We start from the raw sequence: 19,507 nt of genomic DNA, 5'->3' as shown, positions 1-19,507 counted from the left end.
CAGATTTCTTCCATATGGTTCTGTTGTAAAAAAGCTGAGAATGACAGGCAGGCTTTGTATGACGAGAGACAAAAAAGAGAAAAAAATACATTTCAAGCATGTTGAAAATGGGTGCTGTACTGCAAAAATAAAGTTGGGTCCTGAAATAAGAAAAAATGTTGCAGAAAACAACCTCATCCTGTTTGTTGGCTCTTTCTTCTCCCCATGAAACCTTTGCATCAGACAACGTCGCCTGCAGCCAACTGTCAGGATCCCATGGAGCTGTGCCAAAGATGATATACACACACTGCTTTCTCAACATAAACCGCTGCACACGGCCAAGCTGCAAAACAGATGTCAAACAATGTGGCTACACAGAGGTGGTCCCTCGGCGGAGACCTGTGGACATGATTTGTTTATCAAACATCATATCTGTTGATGTTTTTTTTTTTGTCAAATGTTCTTACTTTGTCCTGCTGAGCTTGTTAATTTCTCTTGTATTGATAATCCTTGGGTATCTGGTGGGTTATTCATTACATCATTTCCCATTTCAGTTCACAGGACAAGATTCTGACCCAGACTTTTCTTGTTAATGTTACTGTTATACTTCTGCCTGGTGTTGGCATTCAGACAGATCACATTCAGCTGTCACTTGTCTGAATGATATTTTTCCCATTTTCTGTATTTAGGTAAAAACAACAAACAAACAAGATCTAATTAAAGTTCTAAATGAAAGTTAATTTATTGTGGAGCATGTGTATGATAATGGCATTTGTAATATAATGTTTCTGATTTGTTGAGAACACTGTCCACTAATTTAGTCGAAGCCTCTAATGTTGCTCTAATAATAAAGCTGAATAATAAAAATAAAGAAAAAGAAGAAGATTTTTGTGGACGTCATTTGTGGACTTTTAGAAATAAAAATCAGAATTTCTTGAGGTTAAATTATATTATTAGCACCATTTACCCATTCTGACCCATAGAATGCTGTTCAAATGCCCACTGAACCTTTATTGCCACAAATACGAAGCAGAAACTGTTTGGAAGGTTAAACCTAATAATTACTGTAAACCACAAGTATGTTAAAGGAAGTTAAAGCAGGAAAACTGGAGAAAATTTAAAGTTGTCTGCACTTAAATGGTGCAATTTTAGCTTATCTGGGTTTTACTAAGTGCTTTATAATGTCTTTCTCATTCTACCATTTACACATGCATTTATACAGAGCTTATTTTCATTTTGTACAATCAGTGTTGTCTTTGGAAACCGTGTCTGGCCCAAGGACACTTTCTCACATGGAAGGGCTTTCGGATTTTTGGACCATCTTTCTGAGCTCCAGCAGCCTCCACTGGCAAATGACAACAATATGAATCAAAACAATACTAAATGTGTAATAAAGATTCATGTCTTGAACCTTCTTAGATTGTCTTCAACAACTCATACGCTCTCAGACTTGTCAACCAAATCAGTCAGCTGTAACTGTATTTAGGGCTGATAATCACTTCATGGTGGAATTATTTTAAATAAAGGGACCATTTAATCAGAGGGAGCTTATTTAAGTAATTTACACCATAACAACTTGGAAAGCCATGATATCTAAGCCACAACTACACTGCATCCGCAAGTCAATGTTTGAGTTAGTATATCAAAGCATGTTGGCGTAGTAATTAAAAACGTAAATTAAATAGAAATTTTGTCTTGGTAAAAAAGTTTGGGGATCACATAAATCAGTGGGAGTTGACCGGATCCTATGAACACATAAACATCCAGGTCTGAAAAATGAAGCCCATTCAAACATCCTGCATGATCCTACATCTTTTAATAGTTTTGCTTTGAAATACATTTGCAGAGCTACTTGCTAGTTTTATATCTTCATTGATCCAGCATGCATTAATGGGGTTCTCAGGCTTATCCACAACATCCTCATAATATTTGCTTTCAAATGAACAAAAAGTTAATGGCCAAAATGCTTGTTTGACACTCATAGAGTCAAAATAAAATTAACCAATAGATGGCAAGATTTTGGCGGTGTCCATCTCTTTTAGACTCCCACTATGAACAGCTTTTAAGGCTATTTATCCTTTATCTGAGACATCTCAGTCCAGATTAAAATAGTGGACCCACTGCTCAGCCATTGAAAACTGAAACACTCAGACATGCAATATTATGAACATTCAGCCACGTGTAAGCCAGATATTCTGTCCTTCAGACTGCAGCTTCCTCACTGTGTTGTCTCTCTGGCTGGCTGTACATCACCCAGCACCTCAGCAATTACGCCTTTGATCTTAGTGGAAATGTTTCCTCATCATCGCTTTACAGCTGGCCAGCTGTGTGCGGGTGATTCTTCACTGTTGTCTGTCCACTTCTGTTTCAGTAAAAACGACTGATGTGTGTATTTGCACTCAGAAGCTGCTCCAGCCTAACATCTTAATACAATGCGTTTTGCCTCAGTCTTTAAACTCTGAGAGGAACTAAATGCAGTTCAAGCATCTTGGCAAGTCAAAAAGAATGTTTGTTGTTTGTTTGTTTAGCTTTTTTTTTTTACTTTAAGGCCACAGTAATTATTATAGCTCCAAATAAATCTGCTTGGCCCAGTTATAGCTCATTGAAAAGTCAAGGTTCACACTTCTGAATGAAGTTTCCATTGTTTTTACCCCAACTTTAATGTAGCTGGATGATCTGTGTTTCTTACTTTCTACAGCTACTGCTGTCTTTCCCTCCCTTTCCCTCCTCCTGCCATTCTTAACCCCCTTTTCTCTCCTGTAATTATTCCTTTCTTTGTCTGGGTTGCTGACAAGGCTCATAAGAGTTCAAGCTCACATGTTAGTTGTTAGTGCTGCCAATCTGTTTTTATATCTAGAGCTTTCTCTTGAGGAGGTTTAGGTTTATACTTCGCATTTTCCATCCCGGATGTTTATTGCGTTTCAAGTGATTGCTTAGGAGATGAGGTTTATTTTGTGCACTGTCTGCACTTGAGGTTTTTAGTGTGCATAGTTTTCAGAGAAAAGTATAACACACTTGGATGACTGTTGTTCTTTGTAAACTGACACTAGATGTTACCATTTGGATCTTTGGTTTTTGTTTGCATGCCGCATATGAGTATGTGTACGTTGGAGTTTTCTTTAGAGCTCAAGGGTTCAGATTTCATGTGGGGCTGAAGTTTCATTAGCTGAGCTGTGAATGAATAGTGATGAGAAGAAGAGGTATACAGCTGCTTTGGACTCCAAAGCATGCATAGCATCAGGTGATGAGAAAGGAGCATGGGGCAGGGATGGATCTGGTTCGGTCCAGGACACAAACATATTTTTTACAAAGAGTTCACAGATTCACAAAAAGGTCATGGTCAAAGGTACCACTTAAACTTGTGGTGAACAATGCAACTTCAGTCTTCTCACTAATAGGGCATGTTAGATCTAATTAAATTAGCAGCTCTTATAAAAAACACTTCTTACATCTTGGTATGAGCCTATTCTGTAAAACAACCATCTGAAGATAAATTATACACAGATAAAATGACTCTAAAATTACAGCTGGCATGGCATTTGTGTACACTGTAAACAGAGGATGTGTGGGTTTTCTATGGAAAACACTGAAAAATGTTCTCGGTCATTTTTCAAGATGATTTTGGTAATAAGGAAAATTAATTTAGACCAGAAAACCAGACTGACTGCTTTTACACTTACAGGCATTGCTGTTTAAATAAAGACTTTGAATGCCAAGACATACAAAAATGGCTAGTTGAAAAGTTTAGCATGTAATCATAGTCATTCATATGGACTCATTTTCAGCTACACTGACTCCCAAAGTGGTCTGAAGCAACCCAGAATTCCACTGTGCTTTGGTAAAAATGCAGTGTTGTGATGTGCATCTCCATCTAAGCTGTTCTTCTCTTTTTTCCCTCTCTCTTCAGTTTTCTTTTCATCTGCTGTCATCTTTAAGTCAGGGCAAGTATTAAATGTGTTACTAATGCAAGTTAGACACATGTCAAGTTTCTGGCACTGTTTGACCCTAATTGCAGACTGAATTTTCCAAAAGTGGAAAATGAGTGGTTGTCCACATTCTGCCAGATACTCTCCATCTCTCATTCTTCATCCTACCCTTCATCCTGTGTATTATTATTACTGTGGTTTGCAAAGTCATGCAGGACTTTGAGGGACTGGAACTTTTCACAAACTAATGTGCTTTGCTTTCAAGACCTATAGTTATTACGTTACTTACTTTACTTATATTGCCTTACTTACTCAGTAACACCCACAGAACTCAGTCCAGGTCTTTAAGAAACATCACACACAGGTTTACCAGCTGTTAACCATGAGTCTTTTCCCACTCATTTCTGATAAAGTAAATGCTTAAAAACTGCACGTCACTCCTCTCTAAGGCATAAAGAGGGCGATGATCTCACTTTGTAGTTAAGTCTGTTGCCCTCTTCTGTGCTCCAGCACCTCAGGGACTGTGACTCATTCAGATTAAAACAACCTGGGTTTGTTTCTACAACAACGCATGGATACGGAGCGAAGGAGGAATGGAACTGGAACATATTTGGACATAAATGGCTTTTGTCTGTTTTTTCCTGTTTTGGGCCAAAGAAAATATTTGGCACAAATCCTTGTGGTTATTTGACCCTTTATTCCAAGCAAATGTGCAAGTGAGATGTTTGGAAATGATGTAAGTGATTAGCTTATGATGGAAATGTGTGTTTCTGTGTTTAGTTGCTTTTTTTTTGTTTTTATATCATGAAAACTGCCCTGAAGCAAACCATATGGTTAGTCTCTGCTTTATAGATGGATGAGTTGACCTTTTCTGTACAGTCAGTGTGTGTTTGAGAGAGAAAGGAAGACTGTGGTGTATCAAGGACTAAAAATTTGCTAAATTGTGTAAATCATTTTCAAAATATTCAATTTTTAAATGTTTTCTTTTTATTTTCAAAATGTATTCTTTGTATTTTAGCTGTAGTACATAATATGGCAAAAAAACATGAGCTATACTGAACCTGCAGAATAAGAACAAGGTTTATTGTTGTCTTGTGTTTCCATGAGATTAAACAGCCCATCTATCATCTATTGGAACATTTGTCAACACCACAAAGGATGTTGGAACCACAGAAGTTCTTCTTTTCTTTTTTTTTTGCACTCACATTTTTGTAAACATTTGTGCTGAGTTCAGCAACTGACTAAAGACGTTTGTGTCTGATACTTAAAAGATGGCTTGGAGCCAAATACATAATAATATGGGATAGTTATAGGACAGCCCTTTTTTACAATTTTATTTTGTTTTTAACTTTGTTTTGTTTTTCAGAACGCAGACAGTCTAAGCACAATTTTTTAGAAGGCAGGTGTCACACATTACTGATCCTGTAAGGCTTCACTGTGTTGGCTCAAAAAGGCATAATGTCTCAGAATTTATATGTCTCACTGGTTACAAATTTGATTAACTAGTCGACTTTGACTTCATATTACATGCATCTTTATGCATAAACTCAAATGTGTTTTCTAAAGAATGAAAACAATAAGTATAATGTATAAAATAAGTACCGTACATGTGCAGCACTGCATGCGCACACGTGGTCTTCCTGATCCCGCTGGCATGTTTCCCAGAATTTAGGCATTTTTAATTCTGTATATTTCCCAGTGTTTTCCATTTCTCTTTTCATTTTCCCAATGTCCTCATGGAAAAACAGGTTCACTGTGTATTTATTTGATTTTTCTTACTGGAAACTGTAAAAAGGAAAAAAGGTTCAAATAACTAGTAAAAACCTCTCAGCACCAGTGACTGCACACATGCTGATGGACGGCATAGACATAAAAGGTACACAAACCTACTGAAAGCACTGACATATTTTTGCACAATAACTTCCTGCTGACAGATGTGAGGACAGAGTGAGCGTTTTGCTTCCCGTCTACTCAACATTGATTATTTCAACCCCATATTTAACACTCTAATATACCTGAAAATTCAATGAGTAACTTTAAATACAATCTCAATTTTAAAAAAGATGTTTGTGTTTTTTTTTCCCCATGTGAGTGGCATATAAAATCACACAGTGGTAGCTTGTCTGTCATTTGTAGAGAACCAGAATATCTAATCAGTTATCTGCACAATTACTGAAGAGTAACTTAATGCTTAAACATACAGTAGGTCACCTTGGAGTAGCAGCACAGTATCACACCCTCATTTGTCAGTAATGATGTGAAAGGTAGCTAATTTAAAAACCTTCATCTAAAAGACGACTTAAAGTAGGTATTTACAGTTTGATGATTCTTTTGGTACAAATTTCCAGCAGGTGTTCATGATTTTGTGCCTCATCCAGCTTCATAAATCTCTGCAGACTTCCTCATCAGCAATATGCCTTCAGTGCTTCTATAAGGTTTAAATTGCCATCATCTCTGAGACAAATCAACTTGCAAGTGGTGAGGCTGGATCTGTCATCATGGTTGTTGTTTTGGCTCAACATCATCTCTGTATCAAGTCTCAGTTTTACTTTCCATGCAGGCATGGTGAAACCAAATTCTTAGAAGGGAATGTAGACATATACCAAGCTGCTGCTGTTAATTATTTAGAAAATTTACACCCATGCATAAATGATATCATTGTGTGGGGTTATTGTTATCTGGTACCATGCTTTATTTGTACGGTTTAACACAGTGCACAATGTCTTGCAGCCTTGTTCATGCCTCAGTTTAACTTTTCCACTATTCCTCATCCTAATACGGCCTGCATCTTTCAGCATGTTCCACCTTGTAATCTACATAAATTTCCTGTCATTATTTTTGAACCAGTCCCTTGTTTTTGACTCAACCACATCATTTTTATTCTATCCACTGTCTCCTGAATGAAGGCAACCACCAGACTCTACTCTTGCGCTCTGCTCTGTTCTTCCTCAGAAGCCAAACCACAAGCCTTAATTACCCAGCATTCCTAGGAGAACAAAAAAGGGCTTCAGGCAGCAGAATATAAAATTAACCCCCATGACAAACTTTATTAGCCACAAAAACTCATTTCATGAGATAAACTGCTGCAGAATTTTAACAGTGAGAAAAGTATTTTTCCTATTGTTGCAAGTTTAAGACGAGCAGCTCAGAACTTTACGCTGGTTAAGAAAAATATGAGGAATGTTATTTTTTTTTAAAGCAAATGTTGCTAAATGTGCACGACATGAACGATAGGTGGAAAAATGCTGTTGTTTTTTATGTACAAATGACCTCAAACAGCCCACTAATGCATAGAAGGAAATTTAATGTATGTGTCACTGACAAATGTCTTCCAAGCAAGCATAGTCTTCCAAATCACTGGCTTTTACACTTTGCAATACTCACTTTTCAACAGTTCATGGTGCATTACATCTGTGTTTACAGTTTACACTGTAGCCCAAACAGCATTTATCAAAAGGCAACATATTTATGTTACAAATACTAATTTGTACAACAGATTTTCTTTAACCACACATTGATCATTCTCTACAAGCAAATTATGAGCAGCAATCAAAGGGAAAACATTCATATACATGTTGCTTTTCCTTTAGACTGAGGCAGTAAAAAGTCTACAAGAGGAATATATGTGTTATCAATTCAAATGCCAAAGCTACAGCAGTCTAACCACCACCACCACCACCAAATGGATAAGCCCCTCTAAGGATGAGGTCAGTCTTCTGTTCCTGAATCTCACTCCTGATGTTTCCTTCCAAGGTGCCTGAGTAATCAGGAAATGAGATATGGTTTTGTATGTCAGCATCACGGCTGCTGTGGAATGTATAAATGTTGTCTGTGTCAGCACAAAACCAAAAAAGAACATTTTTTCATAGTCTTTGCTAAATAATTATTACAAACCTCTACTTCAATATTAGATTTATTTTGTACAGGTTTAAGGGTAACATTTCATATTTTTAACTTTTGGCTTAAAATGCACTGAATCAGTAAAGAAAATATAAAATATGCTTACATATATGATCAAATTTTATGACAGAAGATCAATTTGAGTGAAAGAACAATTTAGGGAATTAATCAAAAGTGCTACAACTGTTATTATCATCAGTTTTAAATCTGCTGATAAAATCGGATTAGGCTTTTGCTGCTTTTATGTTCCCTGTGACAGAAATTCAAAAAATAAAAACTTTTAATTATATCTGGAAAAAATCTTAAATGTGCTTTATGATTTGAAGTCAACACGTCCATCAATGTCCAGACACAACACACCAATTACCCAACAAAATGCACAGTAAAGCTCAAAAATAGTTTCTGAAGCAGCACAACCAAGCTTTTTTCTGCTGCTCTTCACTCATCTGCATGACAGGATTAGGAATTAGAGTAATAAAATTTATTACTGGTTAAATCTCTTTGACTGAATCTTTCACAAGAACTCATCTCATTGTAGTCATCTAATTTACTAAATAGTAAGTTCAATCCAATTCGAATCATAACCAGACAGAAGCAAACATTGTCATAAACGAGAGAGAAGGAGCCTAAATATGAACTGTAATTATTTCAACAGATCAGAGGATGAGAGAAGTTCATGTCAGTGGAAGATCCTTATTTTCACTGCCTCTTGAACCTTTGAGCCATGTGATTGCAACAAGTCCAGATCATGAAGAACACATTATAAGAAGTCATTTCGTATAAAGCCGTTCTATATCTGATACAATAAGTGTGGTATACAGCACTAAGAGCAAGTTATTAAATTTACTTTAAAAGACTTTGAAAAAAAAGACAAGACACCAGAGTGTGTTTGTCTATGTCACATTTCTAAAGGGTGCCAAATAAAAATAATAACATGATGAATATAAACTTGGTGCATACATACACAGACAGTGTAGAGTAAGATGGTGAGTCAGTCTGATGCACATCCAAGTCTTCAATCAAGGTTTGTTTATTTTGTTTTTTATAATCTACAAAGGCTGTATGTGACAGGAATATGCTTAAAGGGAGCGCTGTGACAACAGAAAGCACCAGCACAGCAGCACAGTACAAGATGACAGATGCATATTCATTTTCTTTTCTTTCTCTTTTTTTTTTGTTCCAGCCTCAGAGAGCCTGGGATGCTGATGTTTATAAATACTAACCTGAAGCTCTCCACTGAAGTGTTAAAATTATATTTGATTCTCCAATTCACATCTAAATACTGATGCTATTTTCTGTTAGAATTTTCATTTTTTTATTAATTTCAAGGAGTAAACAGGCTTAAAGATTTCAGTTTAAGTTACATGTGACACAAACAAAAAAGTGTAGGAGGAAGAAAAGGTTTTTGTTTGATTGTTTTTTATAGAAACTACCTATCACCAATAACTCCATCATAAGGATATCCTAAAGGCACCTTAGACAAAAAAAAAATCTCCTGTTAAAGAGGTTTTGAGTTGGAAAGAAAGAGAAAGGGGAAGCCATTTCCTCCCAAAAAGCCAAACCACTGCATGAAAACACTGTAATGCCACAAGAAAGGCTACACAAATAAATTGAGTTTTTGTTGGGTAAACTATTCTGCCACTGATTGTCTAAAAGCATAACTTAAAGACATAGAAAGCAAATCTGTAAAATCACAAGATTTGACTCACTTTTTTCACTAAAGCATATAAAAAATTCTGCATTGTTCTGATGTACTGTGACACTGCAAGTCTGCTTAACAGTGCGTTTTTAAGATAAAACATGCGATGGGAAATTCTCTCCTAGTCATGCAGATACTTTTTTAAAATTATTTTTGGCTTTACACTCCAGAATCTAAAAGTAGGAGGTTCATAAAACAACACAAAGATATACAAAACAATTTAACAGAGAGACAAGTTGAAAAAAAAAACTACAAAAAAAAACATGTCCAACAAGCTCCGTCCTGTTCCTGCAAAAACAATCCCCCCTATAAGAAGGTGGGGGAGGTAGTCTTCCCCTCCTTCCTTGGTATCCATTTCAACTTATCCTAAAAATGATCCGCTCTGGTGCATCATCCTCATTGACATCAAGTCTCCCTCCACCCCCTTCTCAACCCTTTTTAGATCTTCCCTCTCAGGCTTGACAGGCTTGCTCCCCCTGCAGGCAACAGGTTGGAATGACGCTGTATTCCTAGCCAGACAAGGGGGGAGATGGTGCCGCTGGTTCCACCGAGGGGGTTAAAATTGGAAAGTGACTTAGGATTGAAAGACAGGTACATGAAGGGGGTTCTGAATCACACACTGCTGGTTGGGTGGCAGCGGTAGGTGCAGCTGGACAGAGGGTCTGCTCCTCCATCAACGTTTTGGGAGCACCCGCCCTCACAACAATCTTCTGACAGAGACAAAACAGCAATAAGTTTTCATTTTCTTTGAGATTAAAAAATAAACTTAAAACTCAAAGTGAGACTGGTACCTCCATCTTTTTCTGGCATCAGCAGGTGAGCTCGGCACGGACTGGGCAATGTGGGGTTGGGTCCTTCACTACCTGTGCTCAGCTGGAGACGCCTCATGTGACGAATCACAGCAGTGGCGTTGAATGCTTGCTGCAGAAAAAGCCACAGATACATTTAACAACTAACACTAAAATAAAATGCACTACGCTGTAGCTGGTCAGTCAAAACCAACTAGGACCTGAGCTGCCCCCCACCTCTCTCCCCATTTACTGTATAAAAAAAAAAGCTCTTTATAAGAGTCTGACTTACCTTCCACTTGCTCTTTGCAAAATTCTTCTTGATCTGAGCACTGACAGACTCATGGATGTTCTTGTCCAGGGCGGTATCCCCAGCAATCCTAACAGAAAGATATTTTTTGTGTGTGTTTGCAGTGGGCACAAATTGTAAAGTCACAGTTAGCAAAAGAGAAAAAATATAACAGGAGATCACAGTAGTCTCATCTTGGGGAAGAAAGTAAACAATGAAACTGACACATTGGGGGTTTTACAACAATAGAACAACAGGAATTTAATTCACAACCATGATGAGCGCATACCACGGGTGCTGCAGAGCCTGGTCACAGGTGTAACGTATGTTTGGGTCTTTCTCCATGAGATGCATAATAAAGTCTTTAGCTTTAATGAGAGAAGAAAGATTAAAAATGTTTTTAAAACTCAAATGTTCATCTATATATACCCATGCAAAGCTTTAATAAGATCTTTGTAATGCTACAGTAAGTTTATCAAATTAATAATATTTTAGCATTACAGTATTTTATGCCAGAACATTACATTTAAATGAACATTATAACTAAATAATTATATAACTTGATAATAGTTAGACTGGGCAAGGAAACAAGAGACTGGGAGGGGGGAAGTTGGCACATGATTACTGCTTTTAAATATTGGGTTAAATGTTTGGAACGTAAACTACTTGGAAAACTTAAATCATCACTCTTTTTTAGTGAGAAAGAGGTGGTCTTTGTCTAGCCCAAAGGACTTGTAAAAGTAAGAAATCTTCTGGTAGCTGAGTGGAAACTTAAAAGCAGGATTCAGTGTTGGAGGCTTCGCCTTGTTGAACGAGAGGACCTGCATATTTCAGACAAACGTTCTTATGACAATTCATTTTTCTAGAGAGCTGGAGAAGACTTGTGAAGTAGAGTAAAAGGTATTCATTATCTTAAGAATTTCAGCTATTTTTATAGCTTTAAAAATGTATTCATAATAAAAGCCCAACTTAAAGCTTAAGGGCAGGCCGGAGGAAATATAATGTGATATGCACACTACCTGAATCAGAGATATCATCCCAATAAGGAGAATCAAACTCGTACTCTGCTTTCAGGATCTGTTCAAACAGTTTGGCATCATTCTCATCATAGAACGGAGGATATCCACACAACCTGACATACACAAAAAATATAAGCTCATTTTACATTTGATGCATGCAACACATTTTTAAAGAAATTGGGAAAATAGCAACAACAGTGAAAAAGTTGTGAAATGCATCAAAAACATTTGGTGGAACTTGATTAGGCTCAACAAGACCTCTCCTGAGAAGCCGAGCCTTTCACAAGTAGATAAACTATGTGTGTGATATTTTGATAAAACACATGGTTTCAATTATTTCAATATCACCACATTATTTATCTGTGCAATTTACATTTTACACAAAGAGCCCAACTTTTGGAAAATGGGGTTGTAATCAACTGGAATATGTGCAGAATTTGTAAGACATAAGTGTCTTCATCTTTTCTAAGACTACTTCCATCTCTTAAAGATGCACTCACAGAATATATGAAATGACACCAATGGACCAGCAGTCCACCGCCTTGCTGTAAGGTTTCTGTGCCAACACTTCAGGGGCTTAAAGAGAGCAGACAAGAGAATAAGTCATTACACAAAATACAGCTGTCTAAGACAAGACGCTTCATGATATGTTAAACATAGCTCATGCTTTCCTTTGTAAAATATGCTGTTGTACATGCTTTTCCATTACCTTTTACTAAAGAAGCTGTGGTACTGTATGTACCATCATGTTCCCTGACATATAAATTTAATTAAATTCATTCCAACTTTATTTCTGTAGTGCCAACTCACAACGTCAGAGCATTTTACAGCAAAATTAATTCAAGCCCATTGTGTTCCAATCAGTATTCATACAAACCAATTCATAAAAAATAATAGCCTAACGGACTGTTGGTTTCCTTAGTGTAAAACAGGTAATAAAAAGCAGAATTCTACTTTCAGATAGCATCTGATTTCTTTACCAACATATCCTGGTGTTCCACAGGCTGTTGACATCACACTGCCAGAGCCCTCAATTTTAGACAGACCAAAGTCGCTGATCATGATTTTGGAGTCTTCCTCCATGCTGTAATACAGCAGGTTCTCTGGCTGCGAGTTTGAGGAGAAATTTGACAACCAGGGATGTAAATAGATTAACATCATTTAACAGTAACACACAGAAAAACCTCTTCCAAAACAACATTCACGCAGTAATTACTTATCTACACAAACGGATTATACACTTGTGAGGATGAGATTATATTGACAAAACTAAAGCCTGCTTTTGTTTGCTATTCACAAAGCTGCACTATATTAGGAACACATTGAGGAACACAAGGTTTTTCTAAGCACTAAAAATATTTGTTGTTTTTTATTCTTTGCTGACACATGGACACAGTGTAAAGCAGCTTTGCTTTGCTTTATTTAATTTAAAAGCAAAAATGTGTTAATGTAAAATGCTAAAACTAAAATAAGACCATTTAAAAATAAAACCCACATCTTCTATAATCTATTATGGAAGAACACGACTATTCAAATTCAACAACATTCTGTGTCTCATATGAGGACAAACAAGTCAGCCCTCACTGACCTGTTCACCTTGACTCACCTTCAGGTCACGGTGCACAATGCCCATGTCATGGAGGTATTTGACAGCATCCAGAATCTGCTTTATGAGCTTACTGGCATCTTTCTCTGTGTAGAAGCCCTTCTCTATGATACGATCAAAGAGTTCCCCACCAGAAACCCTGTGGAAATAGATGCATCCAGTGTAACTTGTAAGTACTTTTGGACTTAAATTATAAATAGATAAATAGGGGGAATGTCAGAGAAGCAATAAAAGGATGTATGATGAAGGCATGAGGGACTATGAAGCAGGAAAGTATTAATAACCACCATCTACAACAAAAAAATCTTTACTCGAAACAGTTGAATAACTGCAATGATACTTCTAATGTAGTTATATGTATCCTCCATCCTTTTAAATGTCCAAGGAAAACAACAAACACTTAATCATGTAGACTTGATTTTGGCCACTAGATGGAGACTTTACTCAACTTAAAGACTATACAGCAGGATCACTATAACAACTAATAATTCTATCTCTTACAACTTAGTTGGTGAATTTATTGCCTGTCATCTGATTCCACTGAGTGAAGTTTGAATTTAACAAGTTTTACTGATGATACAATAGTAGGTGATATATTACAGGTTCATCTCCTAGAAACCAAAAGCTCTTTTCACACTGATCTTTGTTTATTCACACTGATCAGCAAGCCTCAGACAACACACTCCTGTCTGTACTTATCCTATTAGATCTCAGTGCTGCTTTCAATACCGCTGATCACAATATTCTACTACAGAGGCTTGAACGTGTTATTGGGATTAAAGGATCCACATTAGACTGGTTTTCTTTTGTTTGTTTTTCAATTATTTCATGTAAATTGTAAGTCTTCCTCGGGCAGCAGATTTCCTCAGGATTCTGTTGTTGGACAATACTTTTCACATTGCTTCCTTTAGGTAACATCATTAGACAGCATGACATATATTTCCATTGCTTTGCAGGTGATACTCAGATATATTTTTCCATTAAGCTAATGAAACCACAGCTTGTTAGATTACAAAGATGTCTTAAAGACATAAAGACCTAGATGATTCGGAATTTCTGAGGTTGTCTTTGAACCTGGAAAACTCAGGACAAAATTCCCTAGCTATGTAATTACTTTGGATGTTATTAATTTGACCTTCTGGTACTGCAGTGAGCAACCTTGAAATTTTTACCAGGATTTGTCCTTTAGTTTGCATATAAAACATGTTTTTAGAGCCACCTTCTTCCATCTATGTAATATTGCTTAAATAAGGAAAATCCTATCATAGAGTGATGCAGAAAAATTAGCTATTATATTGGCTATCGGGCCCCAGTAAGCAGCTCTTATGGCTCAGAAGCAGGTCAACTTTGCATTTCTGCACATTTTCCTTTGTAACTTGTCCATGTGTTGTTTTTTTATGTGCTGCAAGACAAAATACAATATACCAAAGCTTCAAATTCACATTTTCAAACTGTCAAAGTTTCATTTGCAACAACCTTCGTATTCCTAGGAATGATAGGATACTTCTAAATCATGTCAAATCATTACATTTTTTTTTATAATGATTATAAATGGTCTGTATTTATATAGCACTTTTACCCAAAGGTCTTCACATTAAACATCACATTCACCCATTCACACACATTCACACACTGATGGCGGAAGCTGCCATGCAAGGCGCTCAACCACAACCCATCAGGAACAATTTGGGGTTCGGTGTCTTGCTCAGGGACACCATAAGCTCGACATGAGTTCGACGGGCTGAGAATCAAACCGGCAACCCTCAGGCTTAAAGACCGTTATGTTGCTTTTAAAGTGCTTTAGAAATAAAATGGTATATGAAAAATTATCTTCATATTATTATCTGTCTTTTAAATTACAACTGTCTTTTTAACATTCATTTTAAAAAGACAGTTACAATGCACAAGCACTCTGCATCATAACTGATTCTGGCAAGCAGACTGTAGAAGCTCTAATTTCTAAACTGTGCTTGATGAATACAATTTCTTTATTTATTTTTGTATTTCACTGTCCATTTTCTGCAAAATAGAGGAAACATCTTGGTATCAGCATATCACCATTACACTTGTACCATTTCATATGGCTAAGTGAATAAGCTGAAAGAAACTCTACAAAGTTCAGACTTAATATCAGGCACTGAAACTTAGGTAGGTGCTCTCTGTGGTTTTATCATGATTTAAACTCCACTGTTTTGAATCTTACATATTTGCATTGTTTTGTATGATCTATAAATTAACTAATACTAAGACCCAAACTGCAAAGATTGCAATATCCTACATAAAGCAAAGGGTTTAAAATATTAAAATAAATTTAAATAAAATGTAATTTTGATTTTTGATTTTTAGGCATTAATCAATGCATGGAGGAAAAATTCAAGCAATGAATAAACATGAATTAGGTGGTGCACAATTTGTATTTTAAAACCACACAAAACTATTAAATGTATAGATGGGGAACAGAGGCGTTCCAGCCATCCCTCCCATGATAAATCTACATCCTCCTTCCTGCTCCTCCTCTTGTCTTTGATTTTTCTGCTTTTTCTGTGATTAGTGCATAAATGATTTATATGCTCAGGAGTCTCACAGTTAAAAGTACTACTGATCCTGGTCTGTCCTTGCTCTGGTTCCTTTCTGTGACATTTCAGCACTTGAGGTGGGAGGGACACCGACAGGCTGCTGGTGTGAGGGCACCCTCCCCACTGTTTCTCATGGATAGCCTCAGTACAGTCTGCACATGTACTTGTATATTAAAGTGCAATTTAGAGTGTGTGACAAAGACTGTGGGAGATAGCACAAGTTGGCAGTTTGAAATAGGAAAAACAAGACTCACAATCCCACACATATGTGAATACTCACAGTTGCATGACAAGGTAGAGGTGTGATTTACTCTCAAATATCTCTTCCAAAGATACAATGTTGGGGTGTTTAATCCTGTGAGAAGCGAGAGAAGAAAAAAAGGAAACAAGTTTAGTATTTTGTTATGTTCTATATTTATACAAATGGTTACTTCGAGATCAATAATGATTAGTTTTTCTTGCAGACATTAAAATAAATCTCCTTTAGTTTAAAATCACTGTTGAGTGGCATGAAGCTTCCTAACTGAACTCCATGTTCTTCTGCTCATTTCAGATAGGTCCGTGCAGTGACAGCGGTGGGAAACAACTCACCAGATCAAGACTGACTAATCAGCGTGAACTGTTACTGATGAGCGTCACATGTTTTATCTATTTTGTCTTGCTGCATCATATATAACTAAAGAGGTCTAAGGTCACGCCTAAGGTCACTGCAGCCTCACAGCAAGAAGGTCGCTGGTTCAAGCCTCGGCTGGGAGGAGGTTCATACCTGGGGGCGGTGGGCTTTCTGTGAGGAGTTTGGATGTTCTCCCCGCGTATGCATGGATTCTCTGCGGGTACTCCGGCTTCCTCCCACTATCCAAAGACGTGCATGTTAGGCTAATTGGTGACTAAATTCTCCCTAAGAGTAAGTGCGTGTGTGGTGTTTGTCTCTTTCTGTGTTGGCCCTGTGATAGACTGGTAACCTGTCCAAGGTGTGCCCTGCCTCTCACCTGCTAAAATGCAGAGATAGGCTCCAGCTTACCCGTGACCCGTAATGGATAAAGTGATACAGATATGAATGAAAAGGAAGCTACTGACACAAAATAAAACACACTGCCCCGGGGATCCCAGCCAAAAACACTCACCCTTGACTTCAAGACTTTTCTGATTTGATTTTGCACCATTTCATACACTGAGTTTACCTGAAGCTTGGTCTTTGTGTTGGAGGGAATAATGTTGAAAGTATCAGGACAAACAGAACACAAAGTCATGGGAGTGAGATGTACCGGAGGTAACTGTATAGATCAGCTTTGGCTCATGCTGGATTACAGCAATGGCTCTTATCCAGATTGTAAGAATGCTTGGACACCTTCATATATCTGCTTAACTCAGTGTGGAGATGGACCCAGTGAAGGATGAGTGATGGATTAAAACAGCACAAGCACACACGGGTGACCTCATATAAGCTCCAGGACGTACTTCCACACAGAAGTCCACAACAAGCAGAAAACCTTTGACATTTAGGTTTTGAGCAGGTGTGTTTATGGAGGTGATGAGTCTGAGGTGGATGCTGATCATGGAGATTGTAGAGATTGCTTTGAATTTTTAAACATTTTTTCCTGTTCTTTCTGTATCTGAGGAAACTTCCTGTGCAAGGCGCCCTATCCTGTGGTAGGTGAGGTGTGTTTTAAAGATGGTTGTGCTCTGTGGAGATTTTTGTTTTCAAAGAAACCCCTCCATCTTTCTACACTGAGAGATAAACACTATGTCAAGCCAGTAAATATTCATCCTGGTTTCTCAAATAGAAATCTTCCTCCAATAAAAAATAAAAATAATAATAGAATAGAATAGAATTCCTTGGATGCATGTATATGTTCTTATACTGTAAGTTAGAAAGTTGGAATTTTTAAAATGTTGAGTAGTTAATTTTATATAGCTTACAATTTATTTGCCTAGAAGGTCAGTGATACTAAGCAAGTCCATGTAAGTGTAAGATAGCCACATTCCTGCAGAAGAAGATGTCCTGCATACGTGCACACAGACTCAAAGCCACCTAAAAGACTGTGCAGACAACATTTTGCCAGATACAAAGTCATCTATAGAGAGTTTTACATGCACCCTCTCCTGGTGATATCACACACCCCACTGGAGGCTCATGCTCTTCTGGACATATCTAATATAACACCCCTATAAAAGACAAGTTGTGGTTAACACTGTCACCTGTTTGACATGGAGCAGAATACGCAATCACATGACCCATATACCTCATCTTGTGCATACGCTTTGTACCAACGGTGTCAGATGTACGCTTGTAGTCTGATGCACACATCATCGAAGAGATAGATCCACTTAAAATGTCTAACACTATAAAGTGTTTGAGGAGATTCAGGTATTGTATTAAGTAAGGTTAACTAAGAAGGTCACTAATTCCTCTGACTGATACGACTGTAAATAACATGAGTGTCATTAGTCACTGTGTTTGCAAATGTCTTTGTTTGAGTAAATATTTGGTCTAGACACACTGGGAAGAAGAAGGAAAGCCAGTTTACTACTGTAGTGATAAAATGGGGATACGTTGGACTGTTCCTGAGCCAAACAGACATCTTACAAACTGTAATTAAAGGAAGAAAACAAGTTAGGAGACTGTTTACTGGATGAATATCCTGTCTCTGCTCACTGACACGGCCATTGAAGAGACAAGTAAAACAAAAGTGTTTTACCTCGTGTTAGGCGAGAGCCAGGGTGGCAGCTGCGGCTCTGACCTGACAGCAGGTGAAAGTGGGTAATATAACATAGCGCCAGAATGTTCATTAGAGAAGAACATTTTTGTGTGACAGCTGTGTCCTGAGGTCAGAACAACAAGGCAGATTTACTTCACTGTTAGTCTTCACTGTTGTACCAAGTTAAAGTTAAATTACATATTTGTGTACGGAAAAAGTGGACAGGAGAGTAAATCTTATTTTATGGAAGATGTGCATTAATTGATATTTGATTTCAAACATCAGCAGACGTGATGGTCTTTGTGTCATGTACATTTTAGTATACAGATTATTATTATTATTATTATTATTATTACTACACATCCCATAGTCACAGGCATTATCAAGAATAAAAACTAGGCAATACTATATATCATTTTATAATAAAACAAGCTTAGTTATTTTTTTTCTTGAGTATACAGATTCTTATAATGGTATAATTGTGACTCTAGGCAATAATTAGTGTGGTGCATAAACAAGACTTGGACTGCATGAACTTCTGTACATTTTAATCACCAACTGCTCATTTCAGATTGTGCTACTGCACTGCAGGATGAGTAATAATCAGTTTATAACTGACTCTTCACACACACCAACATGGATGCACATGCAGACATTATGTTTGTGTTGAGGTTTGCACTCCACTAGACTGTCTTCAATAGAAAAAAGTATTCCATGCATGCAAAACAACAATCAAATCAGACCTCACACACACTCTCTAATGGTGACAGCTGCATCACACAGACCCTGGGGTGCTTGCATATGCTCAAAGCACAAAACTCCTGTAACTGAACACATGCTCTCTCTTGATAAATTCCCTACATTTAGACACCAGTTTAGCCACTCAGAGGTATCAACAAATAATGCACCAATGCACCAGTTACCAAATAAATCAGCAAAATAAAAAAAATTTCAACATAAACTACCCTCTTCTGATCAAACACACTACATACACTATCTAAAAGTAACTTTTTGAAACATAAACCA

At 37.2% G+C, this 19,507-nt stretch overlaps 1 protein-coding gene across 3 annotated transcripts in view; it reads right to left on the bottom strand.

Moving 5' to 3' along the window:
• Nucleotides 1–7,189: 7,189 nt before the first annotated feature.
• Nucleotides 7,190–19,507, bottom strand: part of camk1b (calcium/calmodulin-dependent protein kinase Ib) — a 40,109-nt gene continuing 27,791 nt past the window's right edge. For 2 of the 3 annotated variants that reach the window (XM_041980085.1, XM_041980083.1), the window contains 9 exons: nucleotides 16,063–16,137; nucleotides 13,207–13,345; nucleotides 12,581–12,707; nucleotides 12,101–12,176; nucleotides 11,601–11,713; nucleotides 10,871–10,949; nucleotides 10,585–10,672; nucleotides 10,296–10,425; nucleotides 7,190–10,214 (listed from right to left, as the gene is read on the bottom strand). In XM_041980085.1, the coding sequence (XP_041836019.1) occupies nucleotides 10,117–10,214; nucleotides 10,296–10,425; nucleotides 10,585–10,672; nucleotides 10,871–10,949; nucleotides 11,601–11,713; nucleotides 12,101–12,176; nucleotides 12,581–12,707; nucleotides 13,207–13,345; nucleotides 16,063–16,137 (925 nt within the window). In that variant the 3' untranslated portion in view covers nucleotides 7,190–10,116. The remainder of the gene's footprint in view (nucleotides 10,215–10,295; nucleotides 10,426–10,584; nucleotides 10,673–10,870; nucleotides 10,950–11,600; nucleotides 11,714–12,100; nucleotides 12,177–12,580; nucleotides 12,708–13,206; nucleotides 13,346–16,062; nucleotides 16,138–19,507) is intronic. The other variant, XM_041980084.1, reaches the window with a different exon arrangement.

This window comes from Melanotaenia boesemani, chromosome 3 (genome assembly GCF_017639745.1).
Source record: "Melanotaenia boesemani isolate fMelBoe1 chromosome 3, fMelBoe1.pri, whole genome shotgun sequence".
Lineage (NCBI taxonomy): Eukaryota > Metazoa > Chordata > Actinopteri > Atheriniformes > Melanotaeniidae > Melanotaenia > Melanotaenia boesemani.
Note: the sequence above shows the minus strand (reverse complement) of the source record. Positions and strands in the feature narration are given on the sequence as shown.